Source organism: Rissa tridactyla, chromosome 6, assembly GCF_028500815.1.
Source record: "Rissa tridactyla isolate bRisTri1 chromosome 6, bRisTri1.patW.cur.20221130, whole genome shotgun sequence".
NCBI lineage: Eukaryota > Metazoa > Chordata > Aves > Charadriiformes > Laridae > Rissa > Rissa tridactyla.
The window spans coordinates 57,433,690-57,458,997 of NC_071471.1; the positions used below are offsets into that span (position 1 = coordinate 57,433,690).

The window sequence follows — 25,308 nt, forward strand, 5'->3', positions numbered from 1 at the left end:
GTCACCGACCCCCCGCCCCGCCGCCCCCGCCGCCGCCGCTGCTGCTGGAGCTGCCGCTGCTGGAGCTGCCGCTGCTGCACCGGTCCTCATAGATGGAGATCTCGATCTGGGCTCTGCTAAGGATCATCGGTGGGATGTGCCAGCCGCAAATCCAATTGCCCAGCACCCGCTCGCAGTGTCCCCCCACCCCTCACCCTTGTCATCCCCCCAACACCCCACTGCCCAGAGGATACGACCCTCATGCCACGCTCCAAGGGGTCGGTGAGCAGCAGCCCCCGGGGCGCATAGATCTTCTCATTCTGCTCCTGGATGTACTTGGAGATCTTCTTCAGTACCTGCCAGCACACAGAGCAACACTCAGGGCCTGCCAGCACTCATGTCCCCCCCTGCCAGCCCTGATGCCATCTCTGGCCTCCAGTCCCCACGGTCCCTGTGCCATCCCTGTGCCCACCCCCAGGCCTGCAGCTATGCCCGTCCCCGAGCCCTCCCCTGGGGCTCAGAACCTTCTCGTAGTGTGTCTCCATGCAGAGGAAGATGAAATAGGCGGTGGCGCAGGCCAGACACCCCTCCAGGTACGAGCTGCCCCCGATCTTCTCTGCCTCGGCGTAGAAGCCATTAAGGGTTTTCACAGTTTCCTCAAAGAGCTGCCGCTCGATCTAGAGCAGAAACTGGGATGAAGAGGAGTCTGTGCAGAGGCTGACCCCCTGCACTGCCCTGTCCTCCTCCCTGTGGGGTCTTGGGGACAATTAACCCTCTCTCCCTTCCCAGCTTGATGCCTCAGCTCCCTGGCCCCTGCCCACTGCCCATCCATGCCAAGACCTGCTGAGCCTGCAGCCCTGCACCAGAGCCTCCTGGTCCCCAGGAGCACCCCAGCCCTTGCACACTGGGCAAGGTGGCTGTGGTGGCGTGCACCCAGCAGCATCAGCTGGCCCAGGGACATACAATACCCTATAGGGGCACCATGATTTCAGACCCCTCTCCCCCCGACCCCCCACAGGGCACCAACATAGGGCACCCCCCATCCCTGTTGGCCTGCCAGGCTTCCTACCCGGCTCTCCAGCTCGGCGGGGAACTTTGTCTGGAACTGGCATGTGGTCCCTTCACTGTAATCCCGCTGCACGAAGACCTTGGTGGCCAGGGATGCACTACGCCGCAGCTCCTGCAGGCTGTGCACCTGGGGAGCAGGGAAGTGAGATGGGGGGCTGCACTCGGGGGGCAATGGGCATCCCTGCTGGTGACTGGGGACGCCGGGAGCAATACCATTCCCCCAGCACCAAGGCATGGGGGCTGCAGGCTCACACGCCCCGAGGCAGGGAGCCCCCAGCGTGGGCTGTGTCATGCCAAGAGCAGAGCTTGGTGCAGGAGGTGCAAGGCCAGGGGTGAAGGGAGGATGGCAGCAAGGGGAGGATGTCACAGCAGCCTCCCGCTCGGAGCGTGGGCGAGTGTGTGAGTGTGTGTTCTCCCTGCCTCAGGTGCCTGGCCCGTGCAGCATGCTCCGGTGTGTGTCCCTGGTGAGCCACAGCCCGGGGAGGGGACCGCCCTCTGTCCTCAGCAGCGCCCCAGCACGCAGTCACCCCAGCAGCTCCCAGGCAGGAGGAGGGAAGCAAGCGGAGCAGGGGGCCGCCGGCAGCGGGGCCGCCGGCAGCAGGTCTGCAGCAGCAGTGCAGCGGCTGGGCAGGCTGCAGTGGGGCGGCTGCACAAAAGGGATCAGCGGCTGCGGCAGGCACTCAGCCCAGCCCCAGCACCCCCCGGGGTACGAGGGTCCACACCAGCCCCCTGGGGTCTGGGCCATGGGGCAACTTCAGGGGCCGGAGAGGAGGATGGGAAGATGCAGGGGCCAGGCTGTGCCAAGGGCGGGTGTCAGACCCCTCCCTGTGCTTCCCCTTGGGTGACATGGGGCCACCCCAGCTGTGTGCTCCACAGACCCTCTGCCCCTGTCCCGGGTCCCACCCGCGGCACCCGGCAGAGGGATCCCCAGCCCCACAGGCAACCCTCCTCCCGGGGCACCCCACCCCAGAACCACACTGCGCCCTCCGACAAGGACACCCCCTTTACCCCCCCGGCAGTCCACACACACCGTCCTTTCTGTGCGCACACAAACCACGCACCCCTCCCAGCCCGACACCGACAACCCACCCCCCAGTGCACCCCACGGCGGGCCCCAGCCCCACGCTGCCCCCCCACCCCCCCGCACCTCCCGCGGACCCCCATTCCCCCCCTCTCCCAACCGCCCGGTGGCGGCGGGAGCGGAGGGCAGGGCCGGGGGGGAGCTCCGGGAGGTGCCCGCTGCCGGGGTGGCCCCCGCCGTGCCGCCGCGCACCCACCTCCGTGGCCATGGCGCGGCGTGGCCCCGGGCCGGGCCGGGCTGGGCTGTGCCGGGGCGCGGCGGGGGCCGGGGGTCGCGGGGGGGGACACACACACCGGCGCTGTCACCGGGGCCGTGCCGGGCGGCGCGGGGACACCGGCGCTGTCCGCGGTGCTGCCGTTCCGAGCGGCGGGGGCGGGCCCGGCCGCCCCGTGTGCGCAGCCGCCCGGCCCCGCCGCGGACCGCCCCGAGGCGGCGGGGATGGGCGTCCGCCGCTACCGGCACGGAGCCCCTAGGGACGGCGGTACCAGGGCGGGGGAGCTGCTGCTCTAGGTCCTGGGGGTCCGGCCAGCACCGCCGCTACCGGGGCCCCGGTTGCTGAGGGGATGCGGCTGTAGGTCCCCGGGCGGGGGCGGGCGGAACTGACTACCGAGGGGGTGCAGTTGGAGGTAGCCGGGGCGGTGGCCCCGTGGGGATCTGGGGGGCCATCCCGGCCGTGGGGCCGGCAGCCTGCCATGCCAAGGGGCCTTGTCTGAAGGTGTTTGTTTGCGAAGGATTCGCAGCTGGCTGGAGCGGGTGCTGCGGTCCTAGACATCAAAGAGGAGAGCTAACGAATTCCCTGTTATCTCTGCCCATTGACAGCTCAATTAGAGGCAGAGAAATGCCAAACCGGGGGGGAGCGACAGAGGCTCTCCCAGGAGGCGAAGGAGGGGGTGCTCGCAGCTGGGGCCAGGATGAGGCGGGAGGGATGCTGTGGCTGGGCACAGGGCCCTCCTCAGGCAGGAGAGCAGCCAGCCCTTCCCTCAACACCTGGGAGATGCTGAAGGCAGCGCGGGGCCCTGCCAGCATCTCTGCTCAGGCTGCTAACACAGCACGGCTGGCTGCCAGCGGCACAGGGCTCTGACGAAACAGGGGCAGCTCCGGCTGACTCCTACTCCCTGCCCTGAGCATCAGCCCACGGCGGTGTGAGGAGAGGCAGAGCTCTGGAGGGGTGGGAGGCAGCCCCGGCGTGCTGGAGTGTGGCAGGGTTTGTGACAAAGGGACATGTGCAGGCAGGGACCTGGGGTGGAGGGCTCATCTCCCCCCCCAAACACAAAACTACAGATCCCATAGCTTTTTGGGGGAAACCTGCTGCTCCTGGGGTCCAGAGTATCCCTGCCAGAGCAATGGGGTACACCCAGTGTTACAGAGCCAAAGCCCCCGGGAGGTGTGGGGGGGTGCTCTCCCATGTACACACACACACACGCACACAGAAGCAGGCGTTTGGGCATGCACACATCTGCCTGCGCCCCTGTGCATGCACATGCATGCACTCACACGCCCAAACGTGTCCCCAGATGCCCCCAAGACCAAGCCCTGCATCCTGGCTCCTTCCCGCGCTGCTGTCAACGCCACGTCAGGGCTCGCCTGCCCGCGCCCTGCTAGTTGCCATGGCAATGCTGCACCCGCCAGGAGATGAAGTTTGCTCTCCTACGCCGTGGCGAGGGGCCGAGAGCAGCTGGGGCGGGCCCAGCTGTCCCTGCCATCCCAGGTTCTGCCCACCTGCCTGCACCCTGCAGTGCTGCCCCAGGGATGTCCCTTCTCTGGTTGCACCAACCCAGCCCAGGCACTGGACCCTTGGTCCTGGGCTCCAGCTGCCTCACAAGGCAGAGACTTGCTGTCTGCAGGACCAGGGCACGTGTCAAGGAGTGTCCTTTGGTGGGACAACTTCACCCCATCATGGGGAGCCACCTTCTGCCAACCATACTACCCAGGAGGAAGCCTTGCACAGTGGCAGGCAAGACAGGGACAACCTGCACCCCACAGTGACCCCCCATCCCCACACAGACCCTGGCCTTCGCCATGATGCCCGCAGCACCCACATGTCCAGAGCCCACCCAGGGCCATGCCATGCCATGGCTCCCAGCAGAGCGGGAGGAGGGCTGGCGTAGCTGATGGGATCCCAGGCAGTAGGAGCAGGGGCAACGGGGGCTCAGGGCAGTCCCAAAGCACTGCATGGCCCCGCTTGTTGTCCCCCTGGCCCCTGGCACCGTGCAGGGGGCTGGCAGGGTGCCCGCAGCAACAGGGCTCTGGCCCTTCTGCTCCATCTGCCTCAGCCCTGAGGGGCTATTTTTAGGCTGCCTGGCAGCGGGGGCGGCCACCGCACACACGGCTGCTGCCAGCGCTGCCTTTATTCCCCTGCCTGGGTCCTCCCCTGCACCTGGAGTGAGGGGGCTCTGACCTGTCCCACAGACAGACCCCAGAGACCTTGCCCCCCGGCTCTGCCTGATCACCCAGAGCCCCTGCCCCTGGCCCCACAGGACAGGCGTGTGGTGCACTTGGGACCCCTGCAGCCAGCCCCATGCAGCCAGCGTGCCTGTGCCCATCACAGTGCGGCAGCCATGCCCCACAACGTCCCTGGTACAGCCCCTGTGCTTGGCTCCCAGGCCAGGACTGGGGGGTGTCCCCAGCGTGTCCCCTCATCCACGCACCCCGACTGTCCCTGCAGTCCTGGCACAGTGGCTGGGGGCCGTGGGGGATGGATGGAGCCCTGTGACTAGCCGGGGATCAGTTCTTGGGGCCCGATCCTGCACCCACTGTGTGCCAGGCCCCCTCCCCGCCCGTCAGGGCTGTCAGCAGCTTCGGCTCCACTTCAAAAGGCCCACGGCAGGGCAAGGCCCTGGCAGCTGCTTCACACAGTGCTGGGGGGGCTTTCATTAACGGCGGGGGGGAGCATGAGCTCACTGCCCCAGCGAGGACAACGGTGACATTTGGGAGGCATGCAGAGACAGTGGGACAGGATGATTAGCTGATAACCTTTCCTGGGAGATGCCAGGTGTGTGCACCAGAATGGGGGGGGGCATGTCCCCCACACTTGAAGCCACTGGAAAACAGCTCCAAGTGCCCCAGCCTGTCCCTTCATGCAGGACACAGAGAATGCCGCAAAACGGGGTACCACCAGCCCTACAGTCTGGACACCCCGAGGATGGGCACCCCTCCAGGGCGCCCACAGCACCACCATACCCAACTGCGTCCTTCCTGACGGGTGATGCCAGGACCCTGTTGCACTGGGAGCCCCCACAGATGGTGGGGGCAGCGCCCAGTGCACCTCGCAGGAGCGCACAGCCCGGGGAGGGACACACAGCATCACATCCCTCTGCAAACAGGCAAGCAGAGGGCGATGCGGTTTCGGAGCAAGGTGCCAAGGTCCAGCTTTGGCAAATGTGCTGGCTGGGAGCTGTGTAAGGATTGCCCCCGCGCCGGGGACAGAGCAGACGTGGGTGGCTTTTCCCAGCTCTCCAGCGGGGCAGGGGGCCAGAACTACTGCAGCGAGCGTCCCCATGTCCCCATGCACAGTGCCATGCAAGGGGGCTCTTGCCCAGAGGCGTCCCCACGCAGGATGTGCCCCTTCCTTGCCCCGCAGAGCGGGGGCTAGTGGGGGAGCAGCAGTGAACAGGGGGTCTGTGTGCAGGCTGGCGGGAGCTGGGCAGGGCCAGGAGCTGCCGGGGGGGCTGGGAGGGCGCCAGGGCAGCCTCGGCCCCGCAGCTGGGCTGGGAGCGCTGCCAGCCACATTCCTGGGGCTGCTGGGCGAGCAGGAGTGTGTGTGGGCACAGGGCAAGTGCACGGCCACTGCTGCCTCTGCCCTCTGCCCGCCCTGAAGGTCCCATGTCCAGCTCAGCCCCACGGTGCCCCCAGCTGTACCCCAACCTCCCTCGGCCACCCCCAGGCAGGGCCACCCCTGTGGAGCCGTGCTGCCAGCCCCGCATTGCCCCCATGCCGGGGTGCTCTCTCCTGGGAGCTGCCAGACACCTTGGGATGCATGTCCCTTCATGGCCAGCCCCGGTATGCCATCACCTCCTGAGGGTCCCTGCTCCATGGCGAGTGCAACCCATTCCCAGCACTGGTGCAGCCCGAGATCCAGGAGTCCCAGGAGCCTGGGATGGTGCTGGACAGGGAGGATGGGAGGATGGGGAGGAGAGGAGGATTGGAGGCAGCCCACCCAGCCCCAGGGGATGCATCTCTGCCCACAGAAGCACAGTCGGCAGCACCCAAAGCTGCAGTGAGAGGCGGAACGGGGACATGATGGGAGGGGACAGGAAGAGGTGACCAGGACCCTGCTCAGCATCTCATTTCCCGGGAGTCTCCTGCTCCCCTGGCTCAGATCTGCTCTGTGTTACAGCCAGGCGCAGGTCCCTGGGGAGGGCCCGGAGTGGTGAAGGGGCACCCCCAGGGGATGTCCTCTTACCATGCCACCCTGGCTGGCCGTCCCCGAGGTCCCCACGGTGGAGGGGGCAGCCCCCATGGCCCCGCTTCCGATGTTGCTGCCGTGACGGATGACACAGGCGGTGGCACAGCCGGCTCCCCAGAGTGACAGCCACAAGTGTCAGTTCCCCAGCCGGCTGCGCAGGCACAGGACAGGGACACAGGCACCGGAGCAGCCTGCGCAGACAGGACACAGGGGAGGGTGCCAGCTCCAGCTGCCCTGGGGCCATCCCCTTCCCCGGGGTGCAGCCCAGATCTACCTCCCCTGGCTGCATCTCCCCCCAGCCCTGTGACAGCCTGGGTGGGGAAGGGTTAAGGAAGAAATGGGGGTGCAGCAGGGACCCCCGCAGAGCAGAGGCGAGGTGTCAGCACAGGGACAAGGCTGCCAGGACACCTGGCAGGGTGGGAGCAGGGGCCAGCCACCCTTCTCCTGGGGCCAGCCCTGCTCCCCCCAGCATGGCCACGCTGCCAGGAGGTGACTCAGAGGCTCTAATGAAGGCATCGTGACAGATGGGGGGGCCAGGCCAGCTGGCAGGGAGCCCCTCACTCCCCACACTGCCCCCCGGCCCCCTTGCTTTTATCTGGTGGGGTGCCAGCCGGTGCAGGGTGCTCGGCACCTCCAGCACCTTCCTTGGGAGGGACTGTGGGTGCTGGACCCGGCTTGGGGGACAGGACAGGTGGGGAGAGCAACTGGTCCATGGCCAAGAGCAGGGCAGCACCAGTGCTGGCGGTGCCACAGGGACAGCCCCAGGACACTGCACACCCGCGGGGCAAGGTGTGCTCGGCATCCCACACACTGGCAGCTCCATCCGCACATGCAGCCTCCCTCTGCCTCCACCTCCCTGCTCTGGCTCCCAGGTCTCACCGGCCCCAGCCCAGCTCCCATGGCAATTAGCCGAGCTCCCCGGCCGCCCTGCCCTGGCCCATCCATCATGGATTAGTTATTTTCTACCACCATTTATCTCCAGGCAATCTCAGTCCTCCTGTGACAGCCTGATGCCTCTGGCACCCTCCCTCCTGCTACCGGGCAGCCCCGATAAAGCACCACTCTATCTTATCGTGCTCCCTGGCCGTTACACATTAATGGTGCCATCTCCGGAGCTTGGCCACAGCGGGATGAGCTCAGGCCACCATCGGTCCAGCAGCGAGTATCCCTGGGCGATGCGATGCCAGGCGCTGTGCCCAGCATGGAGGGCATGGGGAGGGCAGGCAGGCTGCAGGCAAGAGCAGGACATGCAGGTGAAGTTTCCAGCATGTCCCAAAAGCAGATGGATCCCACCGGGGCTGGGGGGACAGTCCCCACTCCCAGCCCTGTGCAAAGGGCAACTGCTATCACCTGCCTGCACCAGGCTGTTTGCTCTGTCGCCCATTAACAGAGCCGCCTTATCCGGTGAGAAGGGGCCAGAGGCAGCCCAGAGCCCGCTGGCCGGGCAGGGGCATCGATCGCGGGAAGGGGCGGGGGTGCCCCAGATAACCCTCACAGACAAACGGGTTTCTAATGGGGTCTTGAGCCTTGCACCCCTCAGCCCAGCCTGTCTCCAAGGGGATGGGGGAATGTGGCCCCAGCGCTGCCCTCCCTCACCATGCTCGGGCTCCAGCTCTGCCTGTGTCCAAGGCACCAGCAGAGCCGGGGTGCAAACCCTTTGCTGGGAGGTGTAACCCCAGCTCTGCCTGTGCCCAGCAGACCATGGGCTGCCCCGGGCTCTCCGCGAGGAATAAGGACCCCATGCCCACGATATCACCTTGGTATTGATGCCACACATGGTACCTGGCATGCAGGTGCCCCTGCTGCCCCCGAGTGCTGCAGTATGAAGCCGCTGGGGTGTCCTGCTCCTCCATCCCCCTCAAGCACCCCCAAACCCATACCCCATGGGGCACAGGAGACCATGGTGGGGGGGGGACACATAGGATAGGAACCAGAGCCTCCTGCCCCATGCCAGGGTGTGCCTTTGGGGTGCCAGGTGGGATGGGGACAGAGGGGCTGGTGGATAACAGGGGCACCTTGTGTCTACACACTGCCGCCCCAGGCGAGCCAGCCCGTCCAGGGGGCATTGCCCCAGCGACCCACAGAGCCGGGGGGAGCTTGTGGGGGAGCTGCCTGCAGGTGACACCCAGCCGGCCACCGCAGGGGGGAAAGTCTGGGGCAGCGGGGCGGGAGGGCAAGCGGCAGCCGGGTGGCCGGGGGGGGGCCAGCCGCGGGTCGGGGGGCGAGGGCGGGGGCGCCGTCAGCCGGAGCACATTGGCTGCCGGCGAGGCCTCCCCGGGCTCCTTAGAAAGGGCTGCGGGCGTGGGAGGCGCCAAGGGCAGGAGGCAGCGCGCCCGACCGCGCTCCCGTCCCGTCCCGTCCCGTCCCGCTCGGCAGGCACGGCCGGCGGCGGCGGCAGGAGGGCGGCGGCGATGCGGCGGGCGGGCGGCCGCCCGGGGGTCCGGGGCTCGGCGCTGCTGGCCCTGGCGCTGGCGCTGGCGGGGTCCCCCGGCGGCGGGCAGCACTACGACTACTACGGCTGGCAGCCCGAGAGCCTGCCCCACGGGCGCTTCTACGGGCGGGAGCCGCAGTGCCTCGACATCCCGCCCGACATGCAGCTCTGTCGCGACGTGGGCTACAAGCGCATGCGGCTGCCCAACCTGCTGGAGCATGAGACCATGGCCGAGGCCAAGCAGCAGGCCAGCAGCTGGGTGCCCCTGCTCGCCAAGCAGTGCCACACCGACACCCAGCTCTTCCTCTGCTCCCTCTTCGCCCCGGTCTGCCTCGACCGGCCCGTCTACCCCTGCCGCTCCCTCTGCGAGGTGGTGCGTGACTCCTGCGCCCCCGTCATGGAGTCCTACGGCTTCCCCTGGCCCGAGATGCTGCACTGTGGCAAGTTTCCCTCTGACCACGAGCTCTGCATCGCCGTCCAGTTCGGGAACAGTAAGGTCACCCCACCACCAGGTAAGCAGGAGGGGCACTGCAGTGGGATGGGGATGCATGCAGGGCACCTGCCAGCAGTATGTCCCCATGTTGCTGGGGAGCCCCATGCAGGGTCCTCCTGCGGAGCATCTGCACCTCCACCTTTGCACCCCTCAAAGCAGTGCCTGGGGTGCTGGCACTGGCCAAGGACCGTCTGTCTGCCGCAGGGCACAAGTGGGCATAGTACCAGCAGCATCAGCTGCTTTGGCTGGGCATCCCTTGCTGTCCAGGGAGCCAGGCACCCTGGTCCCAGTGGAGCTGGGCACCCAGCTGCCTGCACAGGGCTGCCCCAGGGCAGGGGAGAGCGGAGCAGCCACGGGAGCAGCACTGGGGGTGAACACGGGATGAGGTGGGAGCTGCTGGGGGACCCATGGCAGAGCTGTGTCCCTCTCCTCTCGCTGTGTCCCATCCCAGCAGCAAAGAGCATCCTGCATCCGTGGGTATGGGCCCCATGCTGCTGTCACAGGGTGGCTGTTCCTTTAGGCAGGGGAGGGGACATCACCCAAAGGCAGCCAAGGTCAGGAACAGGGCTGTGACACCCTTCAGGCGGGGGCCACCCTCACTGCTGCTGCTGCTGTGCCCCAAAGCACTGGCAGCTGGACAGGGGGTGTCCCCATATGCCATCCCTACGGGGGGGGCAGGGGGGTGCTGGGACATCAGCCAGTGAGGGGCTCTGTGCCCCCAGCATCACCCCGGCACAGCTGCCCAGGGAGCAGGGGGGCTGCCAGGGCTCTCCCAGCATATCCCCACAGAGTTGGCCCAGGTGACAGGCATCAGCGAGCTGTGACAGTGGCTGGTCTCTCACCACAGTGTCCAAGATCTGCACCCAGTGCGAGATGGAGCACAAGGCAGACGGCATGATGGAGCAGATGTGCTCCAGTGACTTTGGTGAGTGCTGGTGTCCCCTTCCCAGTCCCCCCTGGACAAGGGGCTGCCCTCCCCCAGCTCTGACAGCCCAGGCAAGGGTCGGCCAGAGGGCATGTCTTTCCAGGGACATCCCATGGGAGACCCCGCGAGCCATTTCCTTGGACCCTGGGTGCATGGGATGGGTGCACCACACAAGAAGACATCAGTGGGGGGATAGGCAGAATGGGATATTTGGGAGGGTCAGTGTGGACCTCTGCTGAAACCCCCCACCAACAGGCCCTTCCCCTCCCTACACAGTAAATTCCCCAGCACCCTTTCTTCTGGGTCCCACCCCAGGGACAGACTGCACCCTGTCCTGCACAGGTGCCTAGCCCAGACCCCCCCCCCAGCAGCACCCCAGGGCAGTTTTACACACACACCCCCAACTGTGCCCCACGGCTGCCCCACACAGTGGTGAAGATGCGCATCAAGGAGATGACAGAGGAGAATGGGGAGCGGCGGCTGGTGGCTGCCCAGAAGAAGAAGGTGCTGAAGCTGGGCCCGCTCAAGCGCAAGGACACCAAGAAGATGGTGCTGCACATGAGGAACGCGGGCACCTGCCCCTGCCCCCAGCTCGACAGCCTCAGCGGCAGCTTCCTGGTGATGGGCCGCAAGGTGGGCGGCCGCCTGCTCCTCCTCGCAGTCTACCCCTGGCAGAAGCACAACAAGGAGATGAAGTTCGCCGTCAAGTTCATGTTCTCCTACCCCTGCCCCCTCTACCACCCCCTGCTCTATGGGGCTGGGCAGCACTAGGGCTCTGCCCACCCTGCCCTGGGACTCCTGCACTGGCCTGACGCTGCACCCCAACACCCTGGCTGCATCCCTGGTTGCACCCCAGGACCCCAGCTCTGCTCCCCTCAGCCCCTTGACTGCCCCAGGACCCTGCTCTGCACCCCCAGGATTCCCAGCTGCATTCGTGGGAGCCTTGATCCACAGTCAGGACCCCTGCCTTGGCCTGGGACCGCTGTTACCCTCTCAGGATCCCTGCCCACACCCACGAGCTTAGTCTGCACCCAGGACCCTTGCTCTGCATGCTTATGAGCCCTGGTCTGCACCAGAGACACTTGTCTACCCTCAAGCCCTCTGCCCAGCACCCCAGGGACCCTTGCATGCACTTAGAATTCCTGCTTGACCTTCTTGGGACCCCTTGGCTGCACCTGAGACCCCTGCCCAGCTCCCTGATGACATGCCCCAGACCCTCAGCTCCCTCAAATCCCTACTCCAGCCCACCAAAGCATCCCATGCCCTCACCCCAGCTCTGGATTATCCCACTTTCACAGGGATCCACCCCAGACGAAGCAGGTCTCTCCTGCCCCACTGTCTTCACAGATGGGTCCCCGCAAGACCAAGTGCCCAGAGCAGCCTGGCCCCTGCCTGGGCACCCCCACCCTTCCCATCCCAAATGCCCTGCTGCATCCCTTACACACACACCCCCGCCACCAGGACTCAGCCCAGGCACCCCTTTCCCATCCACACTGCAGTAAATTATGTCGTCTCAGAGAAGTTTGTGTCTGGCTCCATGTGGTTCATGGCCAACCACCCCTTGGGGCTCCATCAGGGACCTCAGGAAGGATGGGAGGGGGCACCCAGTCCTGCCTGCTGAGTGGGGTGACCAAAGGGAGCAGGGTCACCGTGCGCTCCGGCTCTAGCCCTGCTCCAGGTGCCATGCCTGAGGAGTGGGGCAGCCTGGCCAAGCCGAGGGATGAGATTCCCCATGGTCACAGGCATTGCTGGAGCCTTGGGCATCCCTGCCACTTCAGGGAGCCTGGGAGGGGGGTGAGATCAGGAGAATGGGGGAAACGGGAGCCCCACAGCTGGGTCTGAGGGTGTTTGACAGGGAGGTTTCTCCCTCTGTCATCTCTGGGGACAGATCTGCAGGCTGGGAGTTGGCAGCGCACATGGGGAGCCTGGTGTTGAGCATAGCAGAGAGCAGATCCTGGCCCAGGATCCCTGCCTCCATCCCTGGACACCCCACCACCACACCACCTGAAAGCCCTGTCTACATCTCCCAACCAGCCCTGCCCCGCTGCCAGACCTCCCACCCCACAACCTCCTCTCCAAAGGTTCCCCAGGGACACCCACCTGCACCAGCCAGGACCACCACCACCCCCCCCCCCCCGGCAAGCAGCACCGGGACAGCCCTCAGCCTGGCCCCCCCTGATGGCAGCAGGGTGCTGCCTCTCAGCTCAGCTCCTCCAGCCCCGGGGCTGCCTCTGCCCCAGCAGCCCCCAACTCCCAGCAGACGAGGAGGGCAGCCCACCCACCCCAGTCCCACTCCAGCCCTGTTTACCCAGCACATTCTTGCATCCGCCCGTCCTGCTGAGTGAGGAAGGCACGAAGGCGGCCACTGGGATATTTACCCAGCGCCTGGCTGCCCGACATTGCGGCTTCTCACCGGAGCTGGCCCCGCCACAGGGGAACCTCCGGAGACAAGAGGGGAATTGAGGCTGCAGGACGCCTGCGCCCACCCTCCTCCCAGCTGACGAGGCCACCAGGCACCTGCCCTGTGCCAGGGTGATCCCCCCTCCCTCTGCCCTCCTTGGGCACTGCCTCAGCCCCACTGGTCACTCCCCAGAGCCCCAAAGGGGCATCCCGCTCCAGCCAGGGGGACGTGCCCCTGCCCCACAGCCAGCCACGGACAGGGCGCCGCCAGTCCCTGCCACAACCTCACACGGGGCAGGCGGTTATTACCCCCACCCTGTCCAATATGGAAAAAAAATGGGGAAAAATATCAAATATTGTTAGAAGGAATGTTCAGAGCAAGGCTGCTGAGTGCACTGCCACAGGAATAAACATCATCAATTATGTCATTTTACTGCAAAACTTAAAGTGTGCAAATAAAACCCCGTCTCCCGCAGCCCAAGTTTATCTGTAGCCCTCTGTATTTTGCGTCATTAGCATCTTTCCAGGGAACGTTTAGACATATATGGCCATTGCACTCATTGCTCCAAGCGTTTTCTCTAGAAAAACAAGTAACTTCTCTCTCTCCCTCCCGCCATTGGCCGTCCGAGCTCTACGGCTCAGCCCCCCATCCCCTTGCGGGCCAGTACTCACCCCATTGCAGATACACCCTCACCCACAAACACCACCCCACAGCTCTTAGGGTGCTACATAGCCCCCTCCCCAATGTTACAGCAGCTCCACTGTCCCCACTATCTGCTGAGCCCTCTGCATGCCAGTCCCCCCACACACACCCCGGCCTTGGAGTGCACCCAGCACAACTCAGACACCCTCATCATCACTGCCAAGTCCAGCTTTTCCCCAGATTTCCATAGGGCATAGCTTGAGGAAGGGTTTTTACGAGCCCATAGCTGAGAGGAGGGCTCAGGCTGCCCATGGGGCTGCCCCCTGCGAGCTCCCATGCTGGTGGGATGTACAATCAGCAGCGAGATCTGGGCACCCAGTGCCTTCCCAGGTTGGTGGGTGCCATTGCCCAGTGGGCACTGGGCAATGCCAGCATGAGAGCACTGGCCTCCTCAAAGCCCTCGGCGGGGGGGAAGCTGCAGCTGGCTGGCAGGGACCCAGGCCATGGCTGTTCCCAGCTGCACAGCAGCCAGGGTCACATTCCTGGGATAGCTGGGAGCTTTGCTGTTCACACAGGGAAAGGTCACCCTTGTGCGCGCAGGCAGCTGCCGGGACCACCGCCTGGGCAGGGCAGGTGCAGGAGCAGCCCCGTGAGGCAGCAAGGAAGCCCAGCAGCTCCTGCCAGAGCTGAGCTTCTCCCTGACTCCAGTCCAACAGGATCCAGCCCTGGCACAGGCAAGGAGGGGCAGCTGCACGCTGACCTGAGCCGGGGGCAAACAAGGCCACAGGATGACCAAAGATGGAAACCCCAGAACGCAAGTGGTAGCTGATGGCAGACTCACCCTTTCCTCCATGACCACCTGCAGGACAGCAGGGACAAGGCCACAGAGGTGCAGGGGTGACCTGGGCCTGGGACAGCTTTCGCTGGTGCAAGACAAGAGCCAGCTGAGGGCAAGAGATTTATTGGTCATTCTCTATATACACTTATATATTAATCTGTATTAGAAAGCAGCAGTCACTAAGTGCACAGAGCAGCAGCAACTCGTGCCTCTTCTTACGCTGCAGCTGGAGACCTGGCCAGAGGGCCCAGTCCAAACTTACCCTCTTGCCTCCTCCGCACTACAGCCAAATACAAGGTGAGGGAGGAAAAGACTAAACCTGCAGGCAGTGAGGCCCAGGAGCCCAGGAGTGACTAGCAGGGTCTCAGCTGAGCCAGGATCAAAGAGCACATCTCCTGGGAATGCAAGTAGAGCTCCAACTCGATCCCAAAAATACAGTCACCTAGCACAGTGCTGGGAAAGGTAGGGACAGAGCCCTGAGGTTGTTCTGCCCCACCCAGGAGACAGAGGTAGGACCACAAGTGGAAAGGATGGCTCCTCCACCACTGAGCCAGGCCACAGGGCCTGGGCAAGTATGCGGCAGGGCACAGTGAGTGCCAGGAAGCATCCAGCACTTGGAGCAGCTGCAGGGATGGGGGCACAGCTGTGGGCAACGTTCCACCACAGGGACCCAGCTGGTGTGGCAGATGCTGCGGTGCAAGAAGGGCTGTTCTGCCCCAGCCTGGAGCTGGCAGGAGGGGCAGGGAGCACAAGCGTCCTCCGTCAGGGTGACACCGCACTGGGAACAAGCTGCCCAGGCTTCTGGTGAGCGAGGGCAGGACACTCGCTGTCCCAGGTGTCAGGCAGTGCAGGACCCAGGAGCTGGCTGGGCCTGTCTCAGTCATTTGATGAGCACCTGGTTGCACAGAGCACACACGAACACTGTCTCCCTCTGAGCCTCCGGGGCTGGAAAGGAAAACAGGTGTCAGAGATGCTCCTCTTCCCCACCACTACAGGACAGGAGCTGCTCTGAGAGCTGCAAACCCATCACTGCTCTGATCCGAGCCAGGCAGTGCTGGGCAGGTCCTGCCAACCCTCCCCACCAGAGCTGGGGCAAATCCCTGCAGCAGACAGCGCAGGTGGGAGCAGGAGCTCTGCCCCCCTCCACGTTTGCACTCACCCGTGGCTCCCATCACAGCCTTTGGGACTTTGAAGGAGCAACACCTGGAGCAGAAGCTGTTCCCACAGTTACTGCAGCTCCGCTGTGGAGAGACAGAGGGAGGTGAGACACTACTCTGGGCACACTCCAAGCCCTCCCTGGCAAACTCCAGTGCCAGTGCATTGCCAACAGTATTCCCTGCTGAAGGGGAACGGGTGCAAGCCCTGAGCCCCCACAGCAATAGCAGATGGGCCATCTGCCAATGACACCTGGAGAAATTGTCCAGGCCCAACGCTGGATCTGCGCTCAAATATGCTCTAACATCACAAGCAGCCTGGGCTCAGTCCAAGAAACCACTGGGACCACAAGCTCTAGGAGGTTTAAGGACACTATATCACTTCCTATGCTGTAACTCTGGAGGGAAATAAGCTCCAGAGAGTCCCAGACATACATCAGGCTAACCTAGGAGGAAGGGGAGGGAGAAGGCCGCAAGTCTGGAGAACAGGAGGCAGCAGGAAGAGAGCAATGCGAGTCTGGAGGGGGCAAGAGAGACATCCTTCCCTGAACTGCCCAGGAGACTACGCGCCAAGCATCACATGCAGGGGCATGACAACAGGGGTGGCCTTTGCTCCCCTAGTTCCCACAAGCAGACCCATGCACTCCTGCAACTGGAAAGCTCTCGAGCCATAAGAAATGGGCTAAAGCAGCGCATGGAGCCTTGGACACCAGCACAGGTGGGTTTGGCCTGAGGCAGCTTCCAAAAGAGCAAAAGGCGTGAAGGCTCCACAGTACAAGGGATCCCTGGCACCATTAGGCATGCGACAACACCCAGCACTTAGCTGAGGTCATCTGCTGCCGGGCCGTGACTGAGGCCAGCCACTCGAGCTGCCGGAGAAAGCCAGACATGCATAACACCTCTGCCCCAGGTGTAGGCAGAAGCCGAAGACTTACCCTCTTCTTGAGCACAGAGAAGGTGGCTGCGCAGCCCGTACAGCTCCCTGGAAGAAAGAGAGCTGAGGTCAGGCAGGGCTCTGCTGCCTGGGACTGCAAGAGGCACAGGAGCACCCATGCCTGTTGCAAAGGCTCAGGTCAGAGACCACACTGCTGCACCTCTTATCCCTGCCCTTCCCAGGAAAGCTGGGAACATCCTCCCCATGGAGGAGAGAGGTCATTGGAGGTGTCAGCACAGCCCTAGCAGGCACCACATCACTCTGCCCACTCCCAGTTCAATGGTCACCACTGGGAGCAGCACAGACCCGGCTCTGCTGAGCTCCCTCAAGCAGCACCCGCTCCCAGCCTTACCGAAGTTGTTGCTGGGGTAGCGCTTGCGTAGGCGCTCGGTCAGACGTGACACCTTGCTGCGGATGACCTCATTTTTGCTCATAAAACCATTGTCCGGGAGGCTGAGGTCAAAATCTGCTGAGCACTGAGAGCTCTCGTCATCCTCCTGCAGAGAACAGAGACAGCTGAGCACAGAGAGATGACTGGGAGCACGGTCGGGGCTGCAGGGCAGCCCGCTCCGGAGATGGGCACCCAACAAGCAGGATGCGCCACCTGGCAGCATCACAAGCCACCAGCAAACCAGGCAAAAGCTGCCAGCTCCAGCTGGGAGGAGATGCCCCTCACACGCACCTTGGCATGGCAGTACTCACCATGACCAGCAGCTGATTTTCCTTCTCCCGCAGCATGGGACAGAGAGGAGAGGCAGTACAGATGAAGTCAGAGGCAACCGGCCCCACACCTGCCCTCCCCAAGTGCCCAGCTTGCCCATCAAGGTCCGTACTCCTTCCCACCTCAGCTACCCCGCAGGCACAGCCCACTCCCACCAGCCTCAAACCTCGATAGCATCTTTGAACTCTTCATCAGGCTCTGCCTCCTCCGCCTCCTCCACACTGCCAGGGGTAAGGTCCTGCAAGAGATGCACAGAGCTAGTCCTGCTGTACCCCCACCTTTGTCCAAAGCGGGGCCCACACTTCGGTGGCAGGTTCTGGGACAAAGGACCAGCCCCCCCCAGCAGCTCCTTGAGAAGACAACAAGTCTCAGAAGGCAGGGTGAGCCCCTGCCTCCCTAGGCTGAATCCACACGCATCACAAAAGGACTGAGCCAAGCCTGCAGTGCAGCAGGACAGCCCCTCAGAAACTCAGGAGGGGCTTTCCAGCAAAGCTGGCAGCTGGAAGGAGCTTGTGGGTTGAGGGACACAGGCACAGTCAGACCAAAGGCCTGACCTTACGGCTCCCACCCCACAACTGCCAGCCCTGCCTCAACTCACCTCTGTGCTGGTGGGTGTGGGGGTCCGATCTGGGGGGGGAGCAGCTGGCAGGGGTTCGGCAGGCTCTGGAGCACTCTCGAGGGGTTTAGTGCCCACACACTGCTCGACTGACGCCTTGAGCTCCATTATCACTGGTAAGAGGGGAACACGACTGGAGCAGGGTGGCACTTCCTTTCTCACAGACACAAAAGCTGACTGCAAGAGCCTATTTCCAGGGCTCAAGGTGGGACACTAGCACATACAGCCTTCACCCATCAGGCACCCTGAGCCCTCGTCTGCTCCCATATCAAAGTTAGGACAGCAAGGAACCTCCCACCACCTGCCCCAGCTCAGGATAGGGAACAGCAGGGGCCTTAGTCATAGCTCAGCCACTCAGATCTCATTCAAGTCTCCTCCAGCATATGCAACAGAACAGACTCCCTCCAGCTCTTCTCCTCCCCGCTGACAACACGTTTTCAAGCCTGTGTCATACATTGCCACAGGCACCAAGAGTACTTCAAGTCCTGCAGAGCAGGGTCAGGGAGTGAGAGGGATGGTGATGCTCATGCGCAGGCTGAGTTGCCAGGTCCCAGTTTGCCACAGCACAGTGGAAAGCAGTAAACAGCACCCAGGCCAGGGGACGCACCAGGAGAGCGCCTCGCCTCTCACATTTGAGCACCCACCATCCAACCTGGGCTGCTGAATACTATCCCCAGCACATTGTTGCCTTTGTCGGGGGGAGGAGGGAGTCAGGTCCCACAGCAGAGCCTGACACAGGACACTGGGCTCACCTAAGGGTGCAGGGAGAGGTCCATGACAGCATCCCTGGCTTCAGAGCGCCTTCCCCCAACCCATCCCACACAGGCCGTTTCCAGGTAGGCCTCTTACCTTGGTAGAAATGGGCATTTCCCAGGAAGAAGGTGCTGTTGAGGATGACCAAGACCCAGTAGAGGGGCAACAGGTAAAGGATGCAGACAGAGCCTAGCAGCGCCCCATAAAACCTGAGAAGGAACAGCAGGACACAGTGATCAAACCAGAACAACTCACACCATAAGCACAAGCCCCATTGCCTCGCCTGGTCCTCCACCTGCTCTCTCCAAGTACCAAACGCACCGCCACAGGCCAGGCCCTGAGCCCAGGCCATCCTGCTGAGCCCACCGTAGGATGCCTGACGCGGTACTACTTACTGGGAAGAGACAGTGGGGTTCTCCCAGTACAGTACACGGTACACTGCTTCGCAGCTACAGCACATCCCGCTCAGGAACCCCTCCAGCTGGATGAGGCTGCGAATGAGACCTCACAGTCATGAAAAGGCCCCACAAGCACACACCCTGGCTCCCCCACACTCATACGCTTTACGATAGCCAGGCTGGCACAAACCCAGGCCCTCCGCAGCCATAGAGAAGCCTTCCTGGCTGCAGAGCCCACAGGAGCCCCACAGCCACGAGGGCTCCAGAGACTCACAAGCTCTTGACCTGGGCGATGGCCTCCTGCCGCGAGAGCTGCACCTTGCGCAGGTCCTCCCTCCGGACACTGTAGTACCTCCTGCGCACCAGCTCCGTCTCCGAGGGCCGGGCCTGGCACGTCTCCTGCAGGTAGCCCAGCAGGGCCGGCACCACCACCAACAGGGCGAGCACCGAGTACCAGGCGGCTGGAAGAAGTGAGAGAGCATCAGCGCAAGGGGGCCCGGGGAGGGGACCGGCCCTGTTCCTCCCCGCAACACGCACCTTGGCCGAGGGTGAGCAAGAGGAAGTTGATGCTGATACAGACGAGGAGGGAGCACACGGGCCGCTGCCACCTGCAGAGGGGAGGGAGGATGAGGGACGTGATGCCGCAAGGACGCTCCCGGTGCCTGTCCCGCCCCGCACCTACCGGAGGAGGGAGCGGACGCCCTCGGCAGCGTCCCGCACCGGCTCCAGGTAGAGCTCCAGCCGCCGGTAGCTCCGCACCAGCTCCAGCAGGTCGAAAGCAGCGGCGGCGGCCTTGGGCGGCGACGGCTCCGGCGGGGCCTCACTGCCCCCCGCCGCCCCTTCGGGGCCGCCCGCCGCCCCGTCCCGCTCCACCGCCTGCATGCCGGGCCAGGGGAGCGGGGCCGGAACGGACCAGGCCCGCGGCCGCCGAGCTCGGCTCGATACTGCACCCTACTTCCGGGAAGCGGCCAGGTGCGCCGTGACCTCACCCGCCGCGCTGGCACCGCAGCCAATCAGAATAGCTGGGGTAGGAAGCAGAAGCAGAAGCCCCGCCCCCGAAGAGGCCGCGGCCCCGGAAGCGGCGGCGTTCCGGCCCCGCCCCGCCCCGCCCCGCCCCAGCCCCAGCCCGGCCCGGCCCGCACTGGCGGCGGGGCTCGGGCCCGTGGGTGCTCTCTGGGTCCTGCCACCGGCCCGGTGGCAGGAGTCGGGTCCGGTGGGTCCGGTCTGGATACGGGGCTCGGTCCTGACCCGGCGCTGGTCGGGCTCCTGTCCCGGTCTGGATCCCGATCCCGGTCTGGGCCGGCCCAGGGCTCAGTCCCAGTCTGGGTCCAGTCCCGGTCCAGGGCTGGGCACTGATCCCAGCCTGACCCCGATCCAGGGCTCAGTCCCAGTCTGGGTCTGACCCTGATCCGGGTCTAATCCTGGTCCAGGGCTCAGTCCCAGCCTGGGTCTTGGCATGGGCTGCTCCTGGCCGTACTGGGGCACTGTGGGTTTGTCCCTGTGGGCTCCATCGCTGGGGCACCTCTCCACACCAGGGGTCCCTGCGAGGGAGCGGGAGGTTCCCCCCAGGCCCGTGAGGGTGGCTGGCAGCTCATCCGCTGCCCCTTCACGCCCCCGGACCACCACAGGCACCGCAGGCTGTCCTGCCAGATGCTTATAGCACTGCAGGGCTGCTGCCTCCCTGAGGTGCTCTGAGGATCCCGGAATGTGTCCGATGCCAAAGCCAGGGAGCGCCATCCCATAATACTCAGTGCAACCTTGTTAAACCTATTCTGGCTGTCCGGCTATGATGGCAGCGCAGGGCTCAACACCGCTGCCGACTGCCCAGCGCCTCCGGCAAGCAGGGCGCTCGTCCCATGGGCAGAGGGCTGGGGGGCCCGGTGACACCCTGGCTGTGAGCAGAGCTCCAAGGCTGATCCTTGCCTGGAGAGCGTGGTCCAGAGCCAGAGGCAGCCCTGGGAGATGCCAGCTGCCCCCAGGCTGCCCCCGTCTCTCCAGGGGCCCAGCAGCACGGGCACAACTGCCCGTCAGTGCCCCGGCCCCTGGACAGAGAGCCCTTTCAGCCGGGGAGTGACGAAGCTCATAGGAATGCAGCTCCATCCTGTCCCCATCTCGTCCCTGTGGCCAAACAGCCCCCGGGGACTTGGCCTCCCTCTGCACCACGGGGCTGCAGGAAGTGCTCCCGCGGGAGCACCCGGCTGTGTCCCATCTCTGGAGGGGGCAGGAGGGCCGGGGACAGCCCCTGTCCCCAAGGGCAGGGGTTTAAGCCTCTTTACCAGGGGTGGTGGCTCAGCACCAGGGAACCTGCCCATGACCCTGGAGCACACCAGGACGTTTCGGCCACGGCCAGAAGCTCCAGGCAGGGAGGCCCCAGGGTGCAGGGTGACAGAGCCAGGTGTGACCTCAGCTCAGATCCCGTCCCCAGCAGGTCCCAGCCCGGGCACAAAGCCCCAGACACCTGGTGAGCGCCAACGTTGCTTTATTTGGAAGGTGAATCCATAGGCACCGGAGAGGGGACTTGGAGGGGGACAGAGCCGGCGTGACAGGCAGGGCTGCAGGAAGCCGGGGAAAGGCACTTGTGGTGGCAGAAGCCCCGCTGAGTGTCTGGGGCCGCCTGGGCCAGGGGCTGCACCGGAGCAGGCAGGGGCAGGCAGTGTCAGGGACCAGCCCTGACACGGGGTAGGGACAGCACATCCTACCCAGGGAAGGGGTAGATGGCCCAGGGGCTAGCAGAGCCCCCGAGCACATGGGGGGATTGGCTGGGACAGCACCTCATGATGGAAGCAGTGACTCAGTGCCAACCCCAGACCCTTCCGTGCCCCAGGTGGATCACGGCTGCTGCTCTCCATCCCAAAAAAGGCAGCAGGGAACCCCAGGTGACAGCCAGAGCCCATGGCCAGCTGCTGGGGACAGCATCCCGCTGATCCAAACCAACACAGAGACTGGGGCAGACCCTCCCTCGCACCGGGAATGATAGAGAGGACCTGCCTCCAGACAGGGCGAGGAGGGCTTGCGGCAGGGCAGCGCCAGTGCAGTGCTCCTCCAAAAATTCCCAGTCTCTGGCTGCCCGTTACTCCAGTCGACCCTGCATGGCGTCCTCAGGGCTTGGCACCCGGCAGGCTGTGGAGGCTGATCCAGGGCCAGGCTGGCTCCACCGCTGGCATCCTCTTCTCCTGTTCCTTGGGGAACAGGCAGCGTCCCCACAATGTCTGGCCCCAGCTCCCCCAGGGCCACCGTGCTGGCGGCAGCCCAGCACCGCCATGCTGCCACGCTCACCCTTCACCTCCGCCTCGCCACGGTCTCTGGGCAGCGAAGGCCCCCACGATGGAGCTGGAAAATCCCGAGACGAGAGTTTTCCGGGTTGATAAACCAAGTGTTGCAGAGCCAGGCAGGGCTGCACGGCGGGCCAGTCTCCAGCACCGTCGGCAAGGCCGTGCCTGTCTCTGACGGAGCAGCCAGGCCCCAGGGCAGGCTCGGTGGCTCTGGGTGGCTCAGAGCCACCAACCTCGCTGCAGGGGGGCAGAGGAAGAGAACGACCCGGTGTCCGACTCCCTTCAACTCCAGGGGTGCTCAGCTCCCTCATGGGGCAGTATGGCAGAGGAATTTACCCCCAGCCCAGGACCAGGCTGTGGCCCCGCTCTCCCTTCCCCTCGCCCCGCAGCCCTGTAGACTCGGCCCCCAAGGTGATGCCAGCTCAGGCTTTGCCCAGCACCCGCTGCAGGACCAGGGTGTCTCCACACCCCCAGAGCGCAGGGCAGGGAGGGGCTGAGCCCCGCGGGGCTCCAGCAAGACGGCGGATGGCGGACGTGTTCAGGCCAGACAGGAGGAGGGGCCTGGGCTGGGGAAGCCGAGATCAGAGCCTCCATTAGGGAAACGCAGAGGCACTGCACAGCTAGGAACGGCAGGAGGGGGCTGCCAGGGGGTTGGGGAGCGGGGTTTATGCCCACCCAACCCCACCACAAACCACCACCGCCATCTCAGCTCCCCCAGGCCAGTCCCCCTCCGCCCCGGGGACAGGTCAGCACCCACCTGAGCACGCAGCATCTGCAAGGCCGGGGGCAGGGGAGTTGGGCAGGGGCCCTGAGGGGCCCCCAGAAATTGGGGTCCCTCTTAGGGGGTCTCCGCTTGGGTCCTTCCACTTGCAATAGCCAACGTCTGTCCAGAGGTGGGAGAGGGGCCTGTGCAGCGGCTGGGTGTCCACGCTGTCTCGGCGGGATGCAGGGAAAGCCGTGCTTGGGAAAGGCCTCTGCCTGTCCATCCATCTGCGCAGGAGTCTCCGGAGGAAGCGTGGTGCAGCCAGGAGGGGATGGGGCAGCAGGGTCACTTGGTCCCCAAGGGGGGCTGTGCTCTGTCTGCAGGCAAGGAGAAGGGGAGCCGAGCGCCGCGGGGTCTCAGATGATGTCGCGCTGGTCGCGGCAGCGGCGTGACAGGCAGTAGAGCCCGGAGAAGAGGTACAGGCAGGCGGCGATGCCCCCGCAGATGGAGGCGCTCAGGTAGGCACCGTAGAGGCAGTGCTGGCTGTAGCCCGGCAGGTTGCAATAGCTTTTCCGCCCAGCTTTGTAGCCCATGATGCCGGTGGCGGCCGCGTAGAGCCCCACGCCCAGTGCCAGGTCGTGCACCAGGTTGGTGAGGAGCCAGCGGGAGCCCAGCCAGGGCACCAGTGCCCAGCGCCCCAGCAGGCTCAGCCCGAAGAGGGCCAGGGTGAGGAGCCAGACCAGGACGGCGGCGAAGAGGGCGAAGTGGGCCGCCCCCTCGTATTTGTGAGCCGCCACCGTCACCCAGAAGGCAGCCCCCAGCGCCAGCTGCCCCAGGCGCAGCAGCCCCAGCGGGCTCCGCAGGTAAGCGCGGTGGAAGCTGAGGGAACCGCGGGCCGACGGCGGCCCCGGTGGAGGCGGCGGCGCTGCCGGGGGAACGGTGCGGGCCATGGCGGGGGGGCACTGCTTTTGCTCTCCGGCCGCGGCTCGGGCGGGACTCAGGGCCCCGGCAGCGACTTCCTCCGCCGGTCGCTGCCAAACATCTGGCGAGTAACGGTCCTCCCCGCGCGGGGCCTCTCTCTCCTCCCCGCCACGCCTCCCGACGGACACCCGCGGGCCGCCACCGCCTCCCGCCGCCGCCGCCGCGCCCCTCCCGTCCCGGGACGGGACGGGAGGGGCGCGGCGGCGGCGGCGGGAGACGGCGGCGGCTGTGGGAGCGTACCGGAGGCGCGCGCCAGGGCTCCCCTCTACGTCACCCGGGATTCCCCCCTCGGTGTGACGCGCACCGGAGCTCCGCCCGCCCCCCGTCTATTGACGTCACTTGCGCCACGTGTCCTCCCCCCCCAACTCCCAGGGGCGGTGCGGCCCCGCCCCTCGGCGCCCATTGGTCCCGGCCGCGGGAGGGCGGGCGCGGATTGGCTGCGGGGAGAGGAGCGGGGCGGGTGAATGAACGGGGCGCGGGGCAGCGGCGGGACCGCCACCGCCGGGTCTCAGCGAGGGGCCGGCGGGGGGAAAGTGGGTCACGGCGGGGACCAGCGCTCCCGGGCATCGGCGGGCGAGACCGGACCTGCGTGCGCCTGCCCGGCCCGGGCCGCCTCCCGCGTTCCCGGGCGGCCCCGCCCGCGCCGTTGGCCTCCTGCCCGCCGGCCCGTCCCGCCCTCTCTCCCTACGGCCGCGGCGCGTCCTTCCCCCGCCGCCCGCCCTTCCTCACCGGGCATCCGCGCCGGATCCCGGGGAAGGCGGGCCGGGCCGGCCGGCGGGAGCAGAGCCTGACTCCGTCTCTTCGGTGGCCGCAGCGGCCCGGGGCGATGGGGACGCCAGCCTCGGTGGTGAGCGACCCTCCGGGGCGGGCGGCGCCCGCAGCCCTCGCCCGCAAACGGGCCTCGGCCAACATCTTCCAGGGCGTGGAGTTGCCGGAGCTGCGGAGCCTGTTCCGGAGCGGCGGAGACGAGCGACCCGAGGAACGCGCCCGCCTCGTCTGGCGGTACGCGGGCCAGCGGCGCATGGCCCGGGCCCTGCGACGGCTCCGGCGGCGGCGGCCGGCCCAGCCTGGTGGCGGAATGGCGGCGCTGCGGCGCTTCGGCCGCCTGCGGTAGGTGCGGGCCGGGGGAACCGAGGTGACGGAGAGGGGGGGAAGCGCGGCCGGGTCACGCCGCTAACACAGGCCTCTTTCCCGCAGGATCGCGGAGAAGGAGCCGGAGGGCGGCCGCGGGGCCGAGGCACCCTCGGACTCCACGGAGCCGGGCCGTGGAGGAGCGGGGCTGCTGGACAGCAAGTGCCGGGACAGCCGGGCTCTCTGAGGACACTAATGTACTGGACTGGGTGCAATGGTTAATAAAAGGTAGACAGTGGTGGCTGCGTGAGGCTCTAGCTGTGTCCTGCCCACCCCTGGCCTTCCTCCAGGGTGACAGGACCTTGGTCGAGGCTGTTGTACTGGAGTTGTTGCCCTTGTACCAGTGCAAGGGGAATGGCCCCGACCTGCTCTAGGGTGCTCG

At 65.6% G+C, this 25,308-nt stretch overlaps 5 protein-coding genes across 7 annotated transcripts; 2 read left to right on the forward strand and 3 right to left on the reverse strand.

The window, feature by feature from the left end:
- Nucleotide 1: 1 nt before the first annotated feature.
- GOLGA7B (golgin A7 family member B) lies at nt 2–6,611 on the reverse strand. Its single transcript, XM_054207399.1, has 5 exons — nt 6,531–6,611; nt 1,049–1,174; nt 504–656; nt 234–335; nt 2–106 (listed from the first exon to the last, which is right to left on the reverse strand). Exons 1-5 carry the CDS (start codon nt 6,585–6,587, stop codon nt 2–4), a joined length of 543 nt encoding a protein of 180 aa, XP_054063374.1. The 5' UTR covers nt 6,588–6,611.
- A 2,324-nt stretch (nt 6,612–8,935) lies between these two features.
- On the forward strand, nt 8,936–13,134 carry SFRP5 (secreted frizzled related protein 5). Its single transcript, XM_054207398.1, has 3 exons — nt 8,936–9,476; nt 10,305–10,382; nt 10,813–13,134. Exons 1-3 carry the CDS (start codon nt 8,945–8,947, stop codon nt 11,151–11,153), a joined length of 951 nt encoding a protein of 316 aa, XP_054063373.1. The 5' UTR covers nt 8,936–8,944; the 3' UTR covers nt 11,154–13,134.
- Nucleotides 13,135–14,370: 1,236 nt separating this feature from the next.
- On the reverse strand, nt 14,371–19,815 carry ZFYVE27 (zinc finger FYVE-type containing 27). 2 transcript variants are annotated; one of them, XM_054206907.1, is made up of 11 exons: nt 19,522–19,811; nt 19,377–19,447; nt 19,114–19,300; nt 18,837–18,932; nt 18,538–18,650; nt 17,671–17,801; nt 17,239–17,310; nt 16,704–16,848; nt 16,353–16,399; nt 15,423–15,504; nt 14,371–15,208 (listed from the first exon to the last, which is right to left on the reverse strand). In XM_054206907.1, exons 1-11 carry the CDS (start codon nt 19,719–19,721, stop codon nt 15,144–15,146), a joined length of 1,209 nt encoding a protein of 402 aa, XP_054062882.1. In that variant the 5' UTR covers nt 19,722–19,811; the 3' UTR covers nt 14,371–15,143. The 2 variants fall into 2 exon arrangements, with proteins under 2 accessions (XP_054062882.1, XP_054062883.1); XM_054206908.1 differs by lacking the exons at nt 14,371–15,208; nt 15,423–15,504; nt 16,353–16,399 and adding an exon at nt 16,410–16,549 and having other exon boundaries at nt 19,522–19,815.
- A 237-nt stretch (nt 19,816–20,052) lies between these two features.
- On the reverse strand, nt 20,053–23,950 carry MARVELD1 (MARVEL domain containing 1). 2 transcript variants are annotated; one of them, XM_054206491.1, is made up of 2 exons: nt 22,869–23,950; nt 20,053–22,169 (listed from the first exon to the last, which is right to left on the reverse strand). In XM_054206491.1, exon 1 carries the CDS (start codon nt 23,762–23,764, stop codon nt 23,231–23,233), a length of 534 nt encoding a protein of 177 aa, XP_054062466.1. In that variant the 5' UTR covers nt 23,765–23,950; the 3' UTR covers nt 20,053–22,169; nt 22,869–23,230. The 2 variants fall into 2 exon arrangements, with proteins under 2 accessions (XP_054062466.1, XP_054062465.1); XM_054206490.1 differs by having other exon boundaries at nt 20,053–22,677.
- AVPI1 (arginine vasopressin induced 1) lies at nt 23,544–25,269 on the forward strand. The gene is made up of 3 exons (XM_054206492.1): nt 23,544–23,677; nt 24,610–24,905; nt 24,993–25,269. Exons 2-3 carry the CDS (start codon nt 24,622–24,624, stop codon nt 25,111–25,113), a joined length of 405 nt encoding a protein of 134 aa, XP_054062467.1. The 5' UTR covers nt 23,544–23,677; nt 24,610–24,621; the 3' UTR covers nt 25,114–25,269.
- Nucleotides 25,270–25,308: the final 39 nt, after the last annotated feature.